Below are 18,152 nucleotides of genomic sequence, written 5' to 3' on the forward strand. Positions count from 1 at the left end.
CACAGCCCGAGTAATCATGTGGTGCCTGGCACGCGTGAAGTTTCAAAGCTAAAGACTTCTGTAAATGGCCACAAGACCGGAACCTAGCGTGTATGACACAAAACGCGCTAGCACTAGACTCTAGAAGTAGATCCCTGTCAATGCGATACTGTAGCCTGTTTGCCGTCTCATAACGTTGAAAGCGTTACAGTATATGGGAAATATCTGCAGTCGACGCAGCTTTTGCCAGTCGAATGATGACTCGCACGAGAAATCATCCCCATTCAACGCCACAAATTCAATATTTTTTGTCAGAAAGTGTATGATCACACATTACACGATCGTCCCTGTCCAGTTGCTCATCCGAACAGGACACGACGTAGCAGGTCAGCGAACTGCGCTCCCGACGCCTCATCCTCACCCTTGATCGTTGCTCTCAGCGTCCGGTTCGCCTTTTCAACCAGCGTCTCAGACATAAAGAAGCGCCCTTGCGTGTCCTGGGCGTAGAAGAAAAACTTGTACTGCGGACCGACGTCACCTGAGGCCATCGTGACGATGCCACGCGATGCGAACGCCTGCTCCAGTTCGTTTTGAGGCGGCAACGTCGGTAGTTGCACCACAACTTCCGCCACCACCGACCTGCTACCCCATTGGCCCTGGAACGTTGCAGCGTCCATGACTGGCGTTGGCACCAACGCGAAGCTCGGACCTGCAGGTGGGGGCGGAGGACCACTAGAAGCCGAGCCGAAGTCCATGTCCAGCAAGTCCATACTAGGCGCTGCTGGCTGTGGCGGCGCTGTACGTTGCTGTTGAGGCGCAGGACTGTTGTCGTACTGCTCGTCGACTTCTTCTACTTCTTCTTCTTCGTCGTCTTCATCCAGAGGCGCGACGGCTGCAGCCAAATGCGTAGACGACACGAAGAGTTCACTCGGCTTGTTGTACACGACAGCGAGTGAGTTGAACTCCTGGAACAGTTTATCCTTCAGATCCGTCTCCACCGACTCGGCAAAGACACTGACCGTCTCGTCGCCGCGGAATTGAGCCACAATAGCCGCCGCCTGGTCCGTGGGCTGTTGCTCCAGTAACCGGTAGTACAGTAGAGCACGGTCACGCACATCCTGATGGTTGGACTCGTTGATCGCAGAGCCCAGCAGACGTCCCAGCATGCTCTGCATCTCCGGAGGACATTTGAAGAACAACTTCATAGTAGCAGCCAATAGCTCCAGCAGCACAGAGGAGGAGGCTTCGTCGTTAAAGTCGTCGATCAGCTTCTCCAACACGTACGGCGCACGTCGCAGATCTTGTCCAAACTCGCCCAACATCCAGACTACTGCAGCCTTCGCAGCTGGCTGCTCTACCGCAGCAATGATTCTACCTAGTACAGGTAGAACGTCGTGACGCTTGTCCGGATACTTCCGTAGCAAGTCCTTCATTACCACGAGACTCTCGTCACGCACATAGTCGAGATCCAGCTCCAAGAAGTCCACCATCGTGTCCATGATATGGTCCTGCATCTGCTCTACAAGTTGCTCAGCTGCTTGCTGGCCGTACGCTTCGGGAACGTTCCCACCGCCAGGATACTGCTGCGGGACTGTGTTAACCGAGAGATTGGGACTCACTGCGACGTCCGCAATCGCTCGGATCGCCCGACGCGCCAGCTCCTGGTCCACGTCGGTCACGTATTCGCTCAACTCGGTGACGATGTCAGCCACGTTGGCTCCGTCAGCTACCAGAGCCAGGACATCGATCTTGACGTACTTGACGTGGGTAGGCTCGTTGTATCGGTTGTAGAACTGCCGGTAGTCTCGACTAAACACGTGTGGTTTCTTGCCCACCAGCAGTAGAATGTGGTGGAGCACACAGTAGTTGATCTCGTGACTACCTCCAGCCATCAGAGTCAACAGCGGCTGTCGCATACGTTCAAAGACTTGGTCTTGGATCGGCTCCATCCCTCGACTCTGCGTCAAGTTGAAGAAACACTTGGCTGTACCCAACACTACAGCGCTGTTGGACACACGCAGACACTGCTCAAGTGTGTTCATGATAGTGAAGACCTCATCGGGCCCCGTGGGTTTGTATTTCGCGACGATCTCGAGGATGTTGCACTGTCCCCACTCGTTAAAGTCCGAAATGCGACTCAACAAATGCATGACGATGGGTTGGTTGATCGCGATGCCTCCTTCGTCCGCCATGATCTCATTGAGAGCCACGATGCAGTTGGAGACCACTTGAGGGTCACGGTCTCGTATCATGTTGTACAGGGTATCGATCATGTCGCTCTCCTTGATGATCTCTGGGTTCAGAGAATAAACTTTGAGGATACCGATGACGCCCGTCTTACGCACGTAGGCGCTGGTGTCGGTGAGAGAGGCTTGCAACGGGTCGTGGATGTACTCGAGGATCGAGTCCAGACGTAGCGAGCAGAGCGAACGCAGCGCTAAGCCTCGAACCATTGGATCTTCATTGCGACAGTCATTTAGAAGCGTGTTAATACACATAATAGCCAGCTCTGAGTTCTTCTGCGCGTAGTTAGTGAGGTAAAGATACACCATCTTCTTGGAGATGAGGTCCTTGGTGTCTACACACAACACCATCTCACTGAAGAGACGAGAGACGTCGATGCCCAGCGTCATATACGCGATGACCTTCTTGATGATCTCACGCTTGCGCTTCACATCCTTCTCCACGGTCACCTCCCGCAGTAGCTACAGTATACAACGTTAGGCTCTTGTATACATCTCGGCTATGTGGGCATGTGTACGTACGTTCTTGAGCTCGTTCACCTCGCCCTTCTTCTTGTCGGTGAAGTAGTTGGGATTGCTGCTTCCCGCGGGTCGCTGAGCGCCAGGTGCACCACCAGGAGGGGGCGGCATGCCACCGGGTGGAGGAGGGCCCTGTGAAGGGTAGGAAGGATTCATACCCCCCATGGACGGAAACATTGTCGATGAAGGAGGAATACTCGGAGTGGGCTACGCGGCGGATCCTCGATGGTGGTACTCTGAGTCACGAGGACACGACGGTATGCTATTTAGAAGGTTTCGTTTTGTTCTAAATTGATACAGCACTGTTTTACAGGACTTTATTTGAAAGGTCAAATGACATGGCCATAAAACAAAATATTACTTACGAACCATTTAGAGGGTTAGCCCTTTTAATCGAGCTTAGCTGGCCAATTTATTTTCGCACTTAACCGTAGCTGTGACATTTTGTGTAAGCTTTCTTCGAAAAACCTGTAAAGCTACCATTATATAATTGGGGCTTTTAAGTAACACTTAAAAATTTAAAAAATTAAAAAAATATTGAGCTCAGAACACTCAGCTTCTGAGTAGTCCAAATGGATTCCAAACTTCACAAGATTGACTTTGTTTTTTTTTCTCTGCGAGTCGGAGGCAACTTTTTCACACCAACTTTGTGTGAACACGGCTGAATGGAAATTTCCCGGTAAGGTCTCATGTTGTAGAACAGATATTCATTCAGCTTTGCAATTAGCTCCAATTTTTGTAAAAGGTTAGCTAGCATCAGAGTGTTTTGCGCCGTTTCATATGTTCCCTGTAGCCTGGTATTTTAGCAAGGAATGCATTTTTTCTTTGGAATAGAAGATCTTGTGCTTATTCCAAAAAAAGACTGCAGCTTATATTGTGAGAATGCCGGACTGCGCTTCGGCAGCTTTACCTTGCCGCGAAGATATTCAGCTAGAGAGATGTCGACCGTCCGCTATTATACAGCTTGTGGCAGACGGTCGACACTAATTTGTATTTTCTGAGTAGCCTACAAGATGCTTTAATGAAGGGAGGAACGCATTTGAAACAGCGTCAAACAAAATATTACTTACGAACCAAAGTACGAATCGCGATTTAAGCACTCTTAACTAAAGCGGGGCGTCTCCTATATCTCTTGAGCTCCTATAGAGCTACGGTATGCTAAAGTTGTGGCCGCCCAAAAAATATATCTTCTTTTTCGGGCCCTCGATACATTTAAGACGCTCAAGTAAAAGAGTCACTAATACTGAGCTCCTTGATCGAAAGACACTTACAGCCCACGACCAGGGGAGCAAAGATAGTACCGTAACTTTATGTTTCACAACCAGAAGTGTTTCATTAACAATTATTGCGGCCAAGCCGCCTAGGGGTAAATGTATCTGTTTAACTTTAAAGCATAGTTTAACCTAATCAAATGGATGACGTGTGGCTTTCAGCCAACGTACTATGAGTTTGTTAGCTCTCCGGGTACCTCGTATGCCTGTGTGCTCCACACCGTGTAACCCCGTTACAATAATCATGCATTTGTTGTTTTGATGTAGAACAGCCAAATTTCATGCATGCAGACCAAATGCATGTCTCTTGAAACAAGTGCGATTCCGTCGCAGACGCTACATAGATCTTTGCGCGTTAAGATTTTGAGCTACTCTGGTAATGGTTTATCTTTTTCTGCTGCTCCGGCATGTTTGACTACTGGAGAATGACACCCGTTGCGTAACGAGCGTATTGATAAATAGTCTTGGCCGCCGAGCAAGTGTCTTCATCGGGTACTTCTCCACTGCAGACGCTATCATTACCGCGAAAAGAAAGGAGAACAGAACCAATGCAAACTTAGTCATCAATTTTTTTTAACAAAGGAGCGCTCACTCAAAACATTGCAGCCATCACATCCCACTTGCCACATTTCTTTAGGAAAGTTAGAAGCATGAAAAGAACGTCCTTGGCGCTATATGCACACTTGCGATCACGTTCCGTGTTACGGCTCACGGTGACGTGGTCGCGCATCATGCTATACTACCGATCAAACTACAGTAACTTATGGCTTGTCATGTCTAATTGGCTCTCCTCGTCCGAATTCAGGCATTAGTTGTAAGCAGGTAATGGAAAGCCCGCCTCAACATCCATGCAGGCACGAGACAGAAACACCACGGTAAATCGATCAGCCTGTCAGTCTTTGCAAATGCGGCGCTGAGTCGCGACGCTCTGCAGCGGATGCTCTGGTGTAATTCTTCCCTTATGGCGAGTCTCTTCTCTGGGGTTCTGAGCGTCGACCATAGTTTAGTGTCCTTTACACAGGAAATTGAGAAGTAAGGGTGTCAATGGGCTTAAACACTAGTCTTAACGCATCGCCATAGGCAGCATCCATTGCTTGACACGTTGGCGTCTAGACTGTCTTCAATCAAATACTCGTTTATCTAATGAAGTGTCAGGGAAGTAGCACGAGCAAAATTAAATTATGTATGACATAGGTGGTTTCGTGCTGTATATTAAGACTTCACACAGTCACAAATTGTCCTGAAGCTCTACTTTAGAGAAAGCAACCCACCTAACCTCGACTACCTACTCCTACGGGGTCGCCCCTTTCGACTGTTTTGCGATATCAAAAATTCATGTATTCACCCTCACACAAGTATCAAGAAGCACATCAGAAACAAATTGCGGCGCTGGGGGCTACGTTATTGAGCACGTCGACAGTGCCTCGAAGATGTGGACGAAAGTGCTTTCGCGGTGGGCTGTCCAGCCTACCGCTACGGTGAGACGGATGCGCTTTACTCGAAAGCGAGCTCCGAACTAAGCAGCAGTGGCAAGATCACAGACTTAAGTGCTTTCCGGCCTTGGACGACGAAGGTTTCGTTTGGACATCACCGAACGAGATTGTTTGGCTACTCAGAAACAGCATCACGATCGTCTAGAGAGGTATACGACGTCGACAACGTGTGTGAGTTGACCAGTGGATCTGGATTCCCCGCGCGAGTCGTGTACTACTACCTCCGTCCCACAAGACATTTAACACTTCTCTGTTTGTGCCATTGCGCATCGCTTACGTACGCTATTAGCACGCTAAAGCTTTCATTCGAAGGCTCGTTGCGAGCGCTACAGCTACGTCTTTGCTTCGCTTAACAAGCCACCGGTGGAAGATAACATTTTCACAATTTGTGTGATTCTGGGGTGCGACGGAAAAATCTTCGCCACACTTTATGAAGTGACTTTTTTTAGTTTTGATTTCGCAGCTGGGCATTAGAAAGGCCTAATCACAAATTAAACTTCTCCACGCATCTAAACGGATCGTCCAGTAATCACAAAGGTAATATGAAAGTTCTAGCTAAAATCGAACTTTGTGGAACTTTAACGTTTCTTTAGTTCATTTTTTTACCAATCCTAAAGCTAATACTGAAAACCCACCAATTAGCTGAAGCTATTAAAATTTAACCGTCCAAACCAATGGGTTTAACACTTTAATGTTTACCACATTGGAAGGACGGAGGTATTAACTATTTTGCAAAAAAGAGCACATGCAATGGTCGAAATTGCACCCAAAAAAATATTAATGGCTATAATTAACAAGAAATATGTGTATTTTGCCGAATTAGAAATGTATCTGTCAAATCCAGAAGTGGAACGCAAATATTTGAGATAAACGTCTTCAAATTGACATAGCTTCGCGTACATGTTACATGTATTTGGCAATCCTTTATGAAGAATATCCCTTCTAGACAAAATGTGACACGGACACCAAAAAGTGAAACCTTTTTACTTCATGTTTGTATGGCGGGCCTGACTGGTGGACAGCTAAAAAGAACTATTCTGCGCATTTTTCGCATGATTGCGCAATACCAGTGGCTCTGCTGGAACCATCCAATCACAAGCTGTCGAGCGGACATTGCCGCACTCAAAATGGCCCATTACGCCCACAGTTCATTTTCTCTCTCGTGGCTGGGTCGCTCAACAAGGAAGTGCGGATTCTGCGTGCCACGGCAAGCCTCCGTAAGAGAGCTTCAGGCTACAGGAAGACCGCGAAGCGATACGACCTGGATCCAGCAGCGCTATGGCGCCGCGCTACCGAAAAACAAGTGGTTGGGTCCCGGCAGGGGGGATTTATGTGCTGTCAAGCGACGAGGAGAGAGGCGTTGTTGATATTGTCGACATCCGATCACGACGAGGACTGTGTATGAGCTTCGAAGAGATGCAGCTTCTCATACATCAAGTGGCGCGTGCTAGGGGTCGCTTACCATCACCATCCTTCCCTTATCGACGTTACATCAATCGCTTCATTGCTCGCAACTCCAAAGATATCTGCATCAAGAAGGCACATTTTTGGTGTGACCCGATACGAAGGCTCTACCGAGACTCGGAAACGGTCTTATTCAACAGCCTTGAGGAATTGATCAGCAACCTGTCACACAGTCGAATTTGAAATTGCGACGAAACTGGGTTTTCGCCGCAAGGTCGAGCAACAGCACATGCTATTTGCGTCCGCGGCAAGGCCGCCAATGTTGTCAAGTCATCAGACCTTGAAAACGTAAGCATGATGGATTATATTGCTGCAGATGGCTCCTCCATTTATCCAATGTTTAGTTTTTCGTAAAAACTGATAAACTTGAGTGGATAGGAGGAGTAAGTGCTGGATCAGCGTGTGCTGTGAGCGAATCGTCGAATATCAGCGGACGATTATGTCTTCAGTGTTTGCGTTCTTTTTATGAGTCTTTAGCTTAGAGAAATAGTGAGCGGCCTGTCGTCTTAATCCTATACATGCGTGTTTTTGCACTTGCACTGGGAAGCCCTGAAGTTTGCAATTTCGGTCAAGATTGAAATATTCGCGCTGCCTTCCCAGACATCCAACTTTACCCATTCTTTGGACTCGCTCCTCTTTCGAGCTGGAAAGCGGGCTTATGAGGCCTTAGTCGCAGATTTTCCCTTGATTCATCGAGGTGCCCGGCCAATTAAAAGATGACATGGCTGCACTGATGTCCGCTGCATGGGAATTTGGATCTATTCCCAGAAAGGTGATGGGATCATTCCAAGGTACTGGTATTTTCCTGCTGTCAAGGGACAAGATGCTCTGTAAGATCGTCGGTGCAGCCCCGACGCTTGCCAACATGGCTCGTGTAGACATTGTTCCACAGCAGGTGAGCGCGCGTACCGAGCTGTGCCTTAAACGCATGGGCCTTGTACTAGAGAGCGCGATATTGATCTTCAAATATTAGATATGGTTGCTCCTAACAAAAGTCACACGAAGAAGAGAGCCACGTTCGTCGCGTGCGGGCGTCTGATGACGCATTCTGATATTCTTGAGGAAATTCAGCAACTTGCAGAAGCGAAGGCACTTAAGCAAAAAGAAACTTACGAGCGGAGGTCTGCTCGGGAGATAAAAAATCTCGAGAAAGCTGCTAAAACAGCAACAGCGTGTAGACCAAAGCCAAAGCGCAAGCGTCAGTCTAAACGAGTTGTGGAGCCGTCTCTTGGCTATAAAACACATAATTTAGACGCTCATTATACGCATCTCGCTGCAGATGACGCCTCCAGTGCTCTTTGCACTGCTCTGGACTTTGCTGTTCAATCGGATCAGAACTTTGTAGTAGAATATGCCTTTGTTTGATTGTTTCACTCTGTGTCCATTTTGGATTTTGGCCGACTAAGCTGCAAAAATGGACACTGCGGAAGACTACACAGTGCTGCAACCTCTCTACGTATTCCTACTCGGCCCACACCTTAAGAGCAGCTAGTTTTACCTTTTCATGCTGATGCCCCTTCCCCAGTTAATTCTCGTTCTAGGGCTGTCAGTAGGCCTCATTTTCAGCGTGGCCAAGAAATGTTTTATGTCCGAAAGGGATACTGTATACCACCTCATGTTCATGAAGGCGTTTCCGATAATTTCTGACTTTTCATAAAATCGGCAGCGAAAATTCTCTCCCTTTTGCTTGTGGAATATTAATATACTAAAGAATAAATATTACTTAATGAGTATCATTTGCTTGGCAAATATAAGTGTGGACGTATACTCGAGTATACGTCAGCACTATGTTATTAGTGGTTCTCACAGCTGGCAGGTTGCGGGCTCTACTACCCAATCATATTCACGGAACGTTGACAGAATGTTAAGGTAGAAAACAAGCTTTGCAGGGTGATCACCATAATGACTCTCAGGTTGCCGGTTAAGTGCAGATTTGCAGGTAAAAATTGAAGGAATCCTATTGGCTGGTGAAACATGCAAAACATTCGATATTGTCGGACTCGATTACACGTCAGTATCAATTAAAATTATTTAACGCAGTATACGTCTACATACATAATTGTCAAGTAAATGATACTTCGAAGTTCAATTTACTTCGAAAGTATTAATACTAAGTAGTTTTTAGTGTTAGTGTTGTCAAATGTTTGAATCATAAATAATGATGGGGCCAGTTCAAATTAAAGTTTCAAGATACCGGTATTGCCAATTGGTGCCACTGTGGCACCGTGAATTACGGCGTGATGACTCATATTTCATGTACCGGGGAAATTGGCAGCTTATTCATCTAATTACTTCATATGACGTTTCCTTGTTGACCACTCAGCCCATTTAGATTTAGTTGAGGATTACACCAGATCGTCAAATATGGTGTGGCTCATGGTCGCCCAAGCCAAAGCACGTCCCGGTGCGTCAGTTTTCAATTTGCCAAGAATCAATTTTAGAAACAAAAAAGCTCCAAACATCATCAATGAACTTCAAGATCTTTGCAAATATGAGAGCCTGGGCTCTAGCAGTGGTGGAATCATTTTTGGCTTAAACACTGGCTCTGTCAGCGTGTTGGCGCCGTAATTGCTCTCTCGCCAGAAGAAAAAAACACTTTTTTGTTTTAAAATCAACCAACGATTGGCGTACCATCGAGATCTGAGTCTAAGCCAATGAAAAGTGTCCAAATTCATATCATCCAATCCGATCTTCTCGCGCCAAAAACTCCTCTTCCTCCCTTTTAATGCATCTCTTGCACCCCCGCACTCCTCAACTTGCTCTCTGCGTCTTAGCCCGCACTATGACCATCAAACGCAGCCGTCCCGCCCCCGTCCTCCGCGTCAAGAAGATGACGGCTGAGGCCATCCTGCCCACGCGTGGCTCCAGTCTCGCTGCGGGTCTGGACCTCTCGGCCGCGTACGACGCCGTCATCCCAGCGGGCGGCAAGGGCCTCGTCAAGACGGACCTTATCATCGCAGTTCCTGACGGCTGCTACGCACGCGTGGCGCCTCGCTCGGGTCTTGCCTGGAAGAAGTTCATCGACACAGGCGCTGGTGTCATCGACGCAGACTACCGCGGCAACGTGGGCGTGATCTTGTTCAATCACTCTAGCGACGACTTCCCCGTCAAGCGCGGGGACCGTGTGGCTCAACTTATCCTCGAGAAGATCGAGTACCCGGAGGTCCAAGAGGTGGATGAAATCGAGGAGACTGCACGCGGTGCCGGTGGCTTCGGCAGCACCGGCGTGAACGTGCCAATCACGAAGAAGCAGCATGTGGCGAGCAACGGAGCCGCGGAGGACGAAGAGGAGGACGAGATTGATTCGACGCTCAAGGCCATTGAGCTGTTGTCGGAGAAGAAGGTGGTTGATGAAAAGTCGCGTACTGAGCTGAAGAAGAAGCTGTTCACGGCGTCTGAACGGCAGCTCAAGCTGATCAACAAGGCGCTGGCCAGCTACGTTGACGACGAGGACAGTGCCAAGGTACTGGAGTGGATCAATGCCTTCCTTGAGTCAAACTAAGACATCGTTCTAGAAAACACCTACATGACTTCGCTGTTGTGCGCGGTGTAACTTGATAGAATACATAGACTCACATAAAGATATCAAGATCCAGAAAAGAAACTGAATATCATCGTCCAACTACAGCGGGTGTAGGAAGTCAAGATACCCCTAGCGATTTGGTGCATTATTGGAGCTCCTGAAGTCATTTTTTCTGGCAAAAGTATGACCGTGAGAAGCGGAATTGTTCGGGAATTACGTCTATGCCATCTGATTGGCATTTTATTGAGCTTGTTTTTACCAATCAGCTTTAGAGATAAACCAGCTGCGCAAGAATTGAAGACACCTGCCAAGTTTATGGACTTTAGAATTAGATGTCGCACGAATGTTACTTCGACAGAAATAGGGATTTGTACCGGTAGCCGTGAAGAGCATCGGAAGCACACGATATGACGGCTATTACGGCTCCTAGCGAGGTACAACTGGTCTTAATAGCTGCAGCAATTATTTAACTGTTGACATGCGCGCACGGAGGGTTACATCAAAGGCCGGTTCGTCAGAAATCGGGTGTCAATTGTATGTGTCGTCAAATCCATTTCATTTGACTTGATGTTTGTAGTGGAGCATGGATCGTACCCGAATACGAACGAGTGCACACATATATGTTTGCATCCACCACGAGTTAAGATGAGCGCTTTGGTGACCTCATACAGTATCAAGCAAGGAACAACGTCATGTAGCAGTCGATCCTTGCAGGAGCTTCAAATTGATATACTTCACTTTTGACGGTGTCGGATGACCTACAAATCGCACAAGATGTCTTGGTTTTAGTAAGAGCGTTTGGGGGGTGTCTTCAATTTCTGCGCAGGTGTCTTCCATCTAACCTGAATGAGCGTCTCAAGAATTCAAAGAGCCTGTCCAACGCTTCCCAGGAGGATAGTGCTATCATTTATCTATTGAGCTGTCCAAGTATCACCCTAAACGGAGAAGAATTGACTTTCGGAGCTCCAATAATGCACCAAATCGCTAGGGGTGTCCTGACTTCCTACACCCGCTGTACGTCAATGAGCTCTCAGCAAACAGTTGGTCTATCTTAATCTAGCTTCACGAACAGCCTTCGTACAGCTCGAAAGTAACGATTACACATTGAATGTATCGAATATATTAAGGTTATCTGTTTGTGCGGATTATATCAATTTACAAAGCGGACGGCAGTTCAAAGCGCTGCACCTACGAAGCAGGCGCAGGAGTCAGTCACCGACCCCGACTGTCGGTGGTATCATGGATACAGGATATAGTAACCTTCGATGCTCATGCTGCTTTAATTTTGTCAATTTCAGAGCTTCTTCGGGCGAAGCACGACTTTTGAAAAACTGTTTTTCTTACTTTAAGTAGCTCTCAAAGCTGACAATGCTTAGATTGCTATGGTCATTATGATGGAGGCGTTTTTGATGCATTGCGCATCTACACCAATTTACTTCAGCGCATTTTGTTACAGCATCGTCACTGAGTGTGGCAGTTGTTACAGATAAATAAAGTGACAATGTTTAGACAACGAACTCATCAGTAGGGAAAAAAAATGAATCGTACCTGGTACGATTCATTTTTTTTCGATCAACTAGAGTACTGGCAACGCATTGAAGAGCTCAAAATGAAGAATTTGCTAGCAACAGAAGCATTATTTTAAAATCAACTCACTGGACTGTACAAGCACAATGAAAGAGATAAAGAAAGTCTATTCAGCCCTTTTAGCTATAAAACTTCTGAAAAGGCCCAACTCTTTGATACATTATGGTCTTTGGCAGAGTTTTCCTCGTCCTCGGAGGTGCAAGACCAGGTGCTGATACAACAACCATAGTATCTACATAAACAGCCCACGCTTAGGTACTGCCTGCATTAGCTGTCGAATACATCTGTCCCCCACATACATGTACATTAATTGTTTGTACTGATCCCGAACCTTATTATCGTGTACAACATGGTTTCGAATTTGCCGTAACGAACCAGGGCCTTGTGGAAGTGGTCCTTGACACAGTAGGCTACATGTACCGGTATTCGCTTCTTGGAAAACCCTCAAGAAGCGTGCATAATACAAAGACAGTCGAGGATTACGGTACCACACATCTATTATGGTAATCTACAGTCGAGGATTGTCAGCTCCGTTATGGCCATTGTGAAGTTAGAGATTTATCACTTTCAAATTTGACGAGAAGCACCCACCGGTTTATCAACCTCAAAATGAACTCTACGATTTGCTTTGCTGTCATCTTTGCCGCCGTTGCCACCTCATTCGCCCCAGCCAGTGCGCAGCAGGGGAGGGTCTGCGAACCAGCCTGTGGAGAGCTGAATGGTGAGAAGAACACCTGGATCGCCACGTGCTGCCAGCAAAACGGCCATACCAGCGAGAACGACTTCGACCAATGCTGTGCATCGAGTTGCAGCACCGAGAGTCCTTGCAAGTATGAGAACCTGGGCGGATTCCCCGCTTAATCGTTTCCTTTGACACGCTCGGGTAAGCCAGAATAACGGTCGAATACAAGATCTCGTTGGAGGTTAAATACCATTATCTACTTTAGTAAGTACTATGTTTCTTCGAGGTGAATTATCAGCACGCCCTACCAACCTACGAGACGTTCTATTAATAGTAGCCAGACATCCCCCACTTGGTTGGGGAGGTCTAATTTTAGGATGATAGGGCATTGTCTAGGACAAATTTCGACACCCAAATACTGTAGTACTTGTTTATAATTGTTTAGCTCTAGTTGGCCACTCTTCAGCAGTCGCAGCGGTGAACAGACAGCACGTATCGCTGGGCCGATAACGTCTCACTATTGCGTAATGGTAGCGCGTGCAACATCGATTTCATCCTATTGCCATCATTGGGTGCTTTTTAGAACCAACTGGTAAAGTAGAGATCCAGGTTGCCCCGAAGTAACATTATTTAAAATAATTGTGCTACCGGAATACGCTATTATCGATATTAAACGATCTCAGATAACTAAGAGAGCTCCTTCAATGCTCTTTATGCTGAACATTTTTAGCTATGATTTTCTTCTTCAAACAAGCACAACACACGAGTGAGGCGGTTTCCATCTCAAAATGTCGTTTACCTACATATTCGAGCAAGCGTAGAAGTTCAAGCGACCAATCTCCCACAGAGAGTCCATTACTAGCAATTAAAACCTTTACTGAACCATCAACAGCGCATGAATTTTCGGTTCAGGAATGGTCAGCATTTCAATACATTCTGAAGAATTCGTAAACATTGCTAAAGCGTACGTGACAGGTCAATACTGGAACAAAATGGCGCTCGATATGTAATAAAATGGGGCATTCAGCGCAGGCAATTACGACGCGTACTTGGCCGGAAACAGCAATTTTGATGTGGCATTACTTCCTCGTTTCGGAACCTTGGCATAAAAACCCCTCAACTTTGAGATTGTTCTTCAGTCGATCGCAGGGGCATCGACAGCAAATGGTGCGGAAAGTGTGGTTCCAGATAATGGATGCAGCAACTCGCAGCGCGTACGCGGATATCATGGCAGATTCCTTGCAAGCACCTGAAGATGCTGAGGATATTGGAGAATTTCGCAAGGCAGTCTGGGACCAAACCAAGGTCATTCTACCCTCATATGTGATTACAGCTAATTTGCGAATCTACGCCAACCGAGCAGCTTACGACGAAGAAAATGCCCAGCATTTGGATCTGAGGTCATCGTTGAACAGTCTTGTTACGCAAGACACACTCATCGTGGAAGTACTGACGCGCAGAGAAGTACGCGGTTTGGTCGGATCGTCGATTGCAGACGGAATAAACCCAACGAGTATTCATTTCAGCCGTGATCATATATTGATGAAAATGGTCAAACCCCTGCAGCTTCTGGCAAGACATCATTGCTAAATCTTTTTCAGTACAAGAATCCTATCGGTATGTTTTTTTAAGCGTGCGATAAGTCCATGGGAAATACTTCGTCTACATGGTTTGGACATTGTACACGAGCATTGTAATGATGAAAATGTCATTTTCATGTTTGACGACGCACAATGTCAAAACGGCGATGCGATATGTTGGGCTGCTCTCAGAAAGGACGTGCCTTTGATGGTTGCCCCTGGTGTGCGATTCATTATCTCGACAGCTCACCTGGTGCCGCCACAAGCGCAATCGAGCCCAGCAGTCTTCACACAATTCGAGACAATTAATTGAGAAGACTTGCTTTTATCTGATGAGCAGTCTCAATCTCTGCTTGGTTCGGAAGCGCCTCTTAGCTTGCCGATGAATAGGCAGAATTTCTTACAGCTGATGAAGACTATCATCGAGCATCACAATGGACTAGTTAATGCGTTGTGCAAATCTGTCGCTTTGGTATGCTGATCACTTTCGTGACCACGTACCGACCGAAGGCGAATGTCTACGAGCATTTTTATTCGAAGAAACTCTTGGATATCATGGATGGCTGTTTTGGTACCGTTGACCGAAGTCGCCTTTCAATTGACGCAAATAATGCTCTTTTGAATAGTGTCTTGGGAGAACGCATTCACTCATTCCGCCTAATGGACCAGTCTTTATAGGTATTATTTGCCAAGGCTGGTTTTGACTATTAATGCACAGAGATATTATGTCTTCTCTTCGATTTTGGCGTAACGCATTGCTATTTTCCACATCGCGACTACAGTGTCCCGTTCACTCTTCGTGAACTTGTGATGATATCAATTCAAAGAATGTCGGTAAGGTCCCTCGTGTCAGTCCAGATGATTTTCCGAAAGATACCACTTTCCAATATTTGTTCATCGACCGCATCCTCTCCCATTGATGTAGCAGGACACACTTGTTTAGTAGATTGACAAGTCCTACCGCACACAGTATCAATTGTTGATGCATGTTTCCAGGATTATAAAATAAATATGTTCAGGTCATTTATTGTAAACTCACTTGAGAAAATGAAGAGAGCATATTTACAAGCGAGAATTCATGGGAGGGAAAGCTTCGAGCAGGTCTTCCAGAGATAACCGCTCTGCTGGATGGGCAGCGAGCATGCCTCCCACTAACTGTGTGTACTTCTCGTCCAGTTTCTCTTCCTTCAACTCGTCGACAAGTTCCTCCACTGTTAAATATAACAATACTCAGAATTAGAACGTTTCAAATTAGCTCCAAAATTAGTTAAACATTCTGCTTACCTGGACGAGTGGCCACTCGAGGCTCCGGGTTTCCCGTCAGCATCGCCACAGCTAGAGCGCCAAGAGACCAGATATCTGCCTTGTCGTCGTAACTCACGACTTCTCCCAGGAAATACCGTCGAACCTCGGGCGCCATGAACGCCAGCGTACCAGCAGCGTGATGTGTCAGTAGATCGCTCTCCAAGTAGGTCGATACACCAAAGTCCGCGATCTTTGTAGTGCCCTCGCTCTGTAAAGAAGAAAAAAATAGATTAGCCTACAAAATCACAGTATAAAGCATGCGAAATCTCAAGACTGACCGTCAAGAGGACGTTGCCTGGCTTCAGGTCCCGATGGACGATCCCATGTCGATGGATTTCCTTCAGACCAAGACACAACTGGCGGAACATGTAGTCGAAGTCGTCTCCCCCCAGTCGTCCCTGTGCATAGCAATGCTCTCTTTAATACTACACCTCTTCATCACCACGAAACAACTCACCTTTTTCTCGAGCATTTCTTTCAAATCGCCACCGTCGCAGTATTCCATCTCAATGTAAGCAAAATGTCTGTGTCCGATCTCCTCAATAAAATACTGTTGGATCTGCACCACGTGGGGACTGCGGACTCTTGATAAGATGCTGATCTCGTTCGCCGCTTCCGGTAGTTTGTCGCTTTCCTTCAACACAGTCAACTGGCCCTTCCGGTTCTCCACTAGCATCACCTCAGCAAAGTTACCGACACCCAACGTGCGTACAAACGAGAATTTAAGCAGTTTCGACGGCGATTGAAGACCCTGTACACGTTTAACCCATCTCTCGGGTCCCTTTTGGATCGTAACCTCTGCTCTTACGACCTCCTTGGTTAAACCCGCCACTCCATCGACCACTAATTCATCAGCTTCATCCGTCAGCACTTCAGCGACCAATTTTTTTGCTTCTTCGACAATATTTCGCTTCCTTTGAGGTTTCTTGGACCTGGTAGGTACGAATCTCCCTGCGATAAAAGACAACGCCGCAAGAACGCCTCCCTGTTTCCAGGCACCTGATAACGACGTCGACGTCTTTTCTGTTGTTTCTTGTTGCGTCTCCAGCTCCGAGACTGTGCGTGCTGAAAAAGGTTCCATCCGTAAAATATAATTAGTGAAAACTACAGCTTCGACCGCGACCATGTCGTTGCAGCGTGCACACTCCAAGAAGCACGTCCGGTTGTGTTCTACGTGTTTTATCGTACGTGAAGCCACACATTTGGCACACACAGGATGGCCACAGCAAAGCTGGACGCGTGGCGACTGTCGTAGTCGGAAACAACGACTGCAGTCGTACAAGTTGGATACATTAGGAGCGATCTCGTACGTCACAGCTGCGGGCGACGGTGGCTGTAGTCTGGCTGAGTCCGGTACGTATCCTAATAGAGGTCTCGACGGTAGGCCGCGACTTAAGAACGGTACGTGGTCCAGTGGATGGCCGCCGATTTTAACAGCTGAGTACACGAGAACTTCGGGCTTGGGAGCCGCGTAGGACAGAGACGTACGGGCCTGGGATGATGGCGCACTTAGTACTGCTGGAGAACCTGTAAAAGCTGCTCCTAGAGCGCCCCATACAGCGGTCTTTAACGGCCCGTGGAGCTGGCCCTGCCAGTCTGAGAAGAACGGACGCTTGTGGTCCATTTTGTGACCGCCGATCTTCGTCTCTGCGTACCCATCGACCTGATCACTTTGCGGGTTATAAGTGTGTAGGTTTACGTAGCGGGCGGACGTGCGCAACTTGCCCGGACCGCTATCCAGCACCAGCGTAGTCGGAAGAGACGCGACTTTTGCGGGTGCCGCCTGCACCAGCTGCTGCTCCGTGTCCGCCAGCTCCAGTAGCAGCTCGTCTTTAACATCAACCTCGTCCGCTTCGCTGTCTTCGTCTCCCTCGCGCACAACAGGAGCGCCCTTATCGCGCTGCACAAGTCGCTGCATGGTCGATGGGTTTGTACAACCGTTCAGAGTTTTTTTGTTGCGTCAACAACAATATTTTACCGAGAATAGTTGTTATTTAGCTAAAAACTTCAATTATTGTAGCTTGACCAACCTACAAAGTGAAGGAGGTTTGTACTTCACATTTGTGAGGCTCTGTATGCCTGATTTGATTGGTTACTTCATTGTGGAATTATTGCGTTCCTAGAGAAATTTCTGCTAGCCCCTGTCGCTTCAAGATCCGAGGTCACGAACTACAAAAGTCAATTAAGCCAAAGCTGATTGGTTTTCGAGGTCAAAACTGATGAAGACAAGTAGCGAGCAAAAAAGTAATTCGCGACGCGCGATATGCTGGTTACTACAGCTCTACATTTATAACTGTCTGCGAATTAAAAACCGAATAGACTGCTTTGCGTCGGCGATCTTGTAGCACGCGTGACGTACAGCGCTCGAAGATGGCTGCATGCCCATCCCCCGCTTCTCGCAACATGCAAGAAAGGGAATCTTATTGGGTAATAATTTAAAAGACCGCCGAATCAGGCCGCCAGACTCTGGCCAAGAGTCAGGCGGTTGTGCAATCTGGCACGGCCG

The 18,152-nt window shown here is 47.2% G+C and overlaps 6 protein-coding genes across 6 annotated transcripts; 4 read left to right on the top strand and 2 right to left on the bottom strand.

Moving 5' to 3' along the window:
- Positions 1–338: 338 nt before the first annotated feature.
- PITG_17287 (AP-1 complex subunit beta, putative) lies at positions 339–2,918 on the bottom strand (the record flags this gene model as incomplete). The annotated part of the gene is made up of 2 exons (XM_002896750.1): positions 339–2,684; positions 2,745–2,918. The coding sequence occupies 2 exons, from the start codon at positions 2,916–2,918 to the stop codon at positions 339–341; spliced, it is 2,520 nt and encodes an 839-aa protein (XP_002896796.1).
- Positions 2,919–7,690: 4,772 nt separating this feature from the next.
- Positions 7,691–8,107, top strand: PITG_17288 (uncharacterized protein; the record flags this gene model as incomplete). The annotated part of the gene is made up of 2 exons (XM_002896751.1): positions 7,691–7,864; positions 8,051–8,107. The coding sequence occupies 2 exons, from the start codon at positions 7,691–7,693 to the stop codon at positions 8,105–8,107; spliced, it is 231 nt and encodes a 76-aa protein (XP_002896797.1).
- A 1,621-nt stretch (positions 8,108–9,728) lies between these two features.
- PITG_17289 (deoxyuridine 5'-triphosphate nucleotidohydrolase) lies at positions 9,729–10,471 on the top strand (the record flags this gene model as incomplete). The annotated part of the gene is made up of 1 exon (XM_002896752.1): positions 9,729–10,471. The coding sequence occupies one exon, from the start codon at positions 9,752–9,754 to the stop codon at positions 10,469–10,471; it is 720 nt and encodes a 239-aa protein (XP_002896798.1).
- A 2,217-nt stretch (positions 10,472–12,688) lies between these two features.
- PITG_17290 (PcF and SCR74-like cys-rich secreted peptide, putative) lies at positions 12,689–12,940 on the top strand (the record flags this gene model as incomplete). The annotated part of the gene is made up of 1 exon (XM_002896753.1): positions 12,689–12,940. One exon carries the CDS (start codon positions 12,689–12,691, stop codon positions 12,938–12,940), a length of 252 nt encoding a protein of 83 aa, XP_002896799.1.
- Positions 12,941–13,925: 985 nt separating this feature from the next.
- Positions 13,926–14,392, top strand: PITG_17291 (uncharacterized protein; the record flags this gene model as incomplete). Its single annotated transcript, XM_002896754.1, has 2 exons — positions 13,926–14,225; positions 14,363–14,392. 2 exons carry the CDS (start codon positions 13,926–13,928, stop codon positions 14,390–14,392), a joined length of 330 nt encoding a protein of 109 aa, XP_002896800.1.
- Positions 14,393–15,403: 1,011 nt separating this feature from the next.
- Positions 15,404–17,614, bottom strand: PITG_17292 (protein kinase; the record flags this gene model as incomplete). The annotated part of the gene is made up of 4 exons (XM_002896755.1): positions 15,404–15,552; positions 15,626–15,854; positions 15,925–16,044; positions 16,104–17,614. The coding sequence occupies 4 exons, from the start codon at positions 17,562–17,564 to the stop codon at positions 15,404–15,406; spliced, it is 1,959 nt and encodes a 652-aa protein (XP_002896801.1).
- Between the last annotated feature and the right edge of the window lie 538 nt (positions 17,615–18,152).

The sequence above is a fragment of the Phytophthora infestans genome, genomic scaffold (genome assembly GCF_000142945.1).
Source record: "Phytophthora infestans T30-4 supercont1.53 genomic scaffold, whole genome shotgun sequence".
NCBI lineage: Eukaryota > Oomycota > Peronosporomycetes > Peronosporales > Peronosporaceae > Phytophthora > Phytophthora infestans.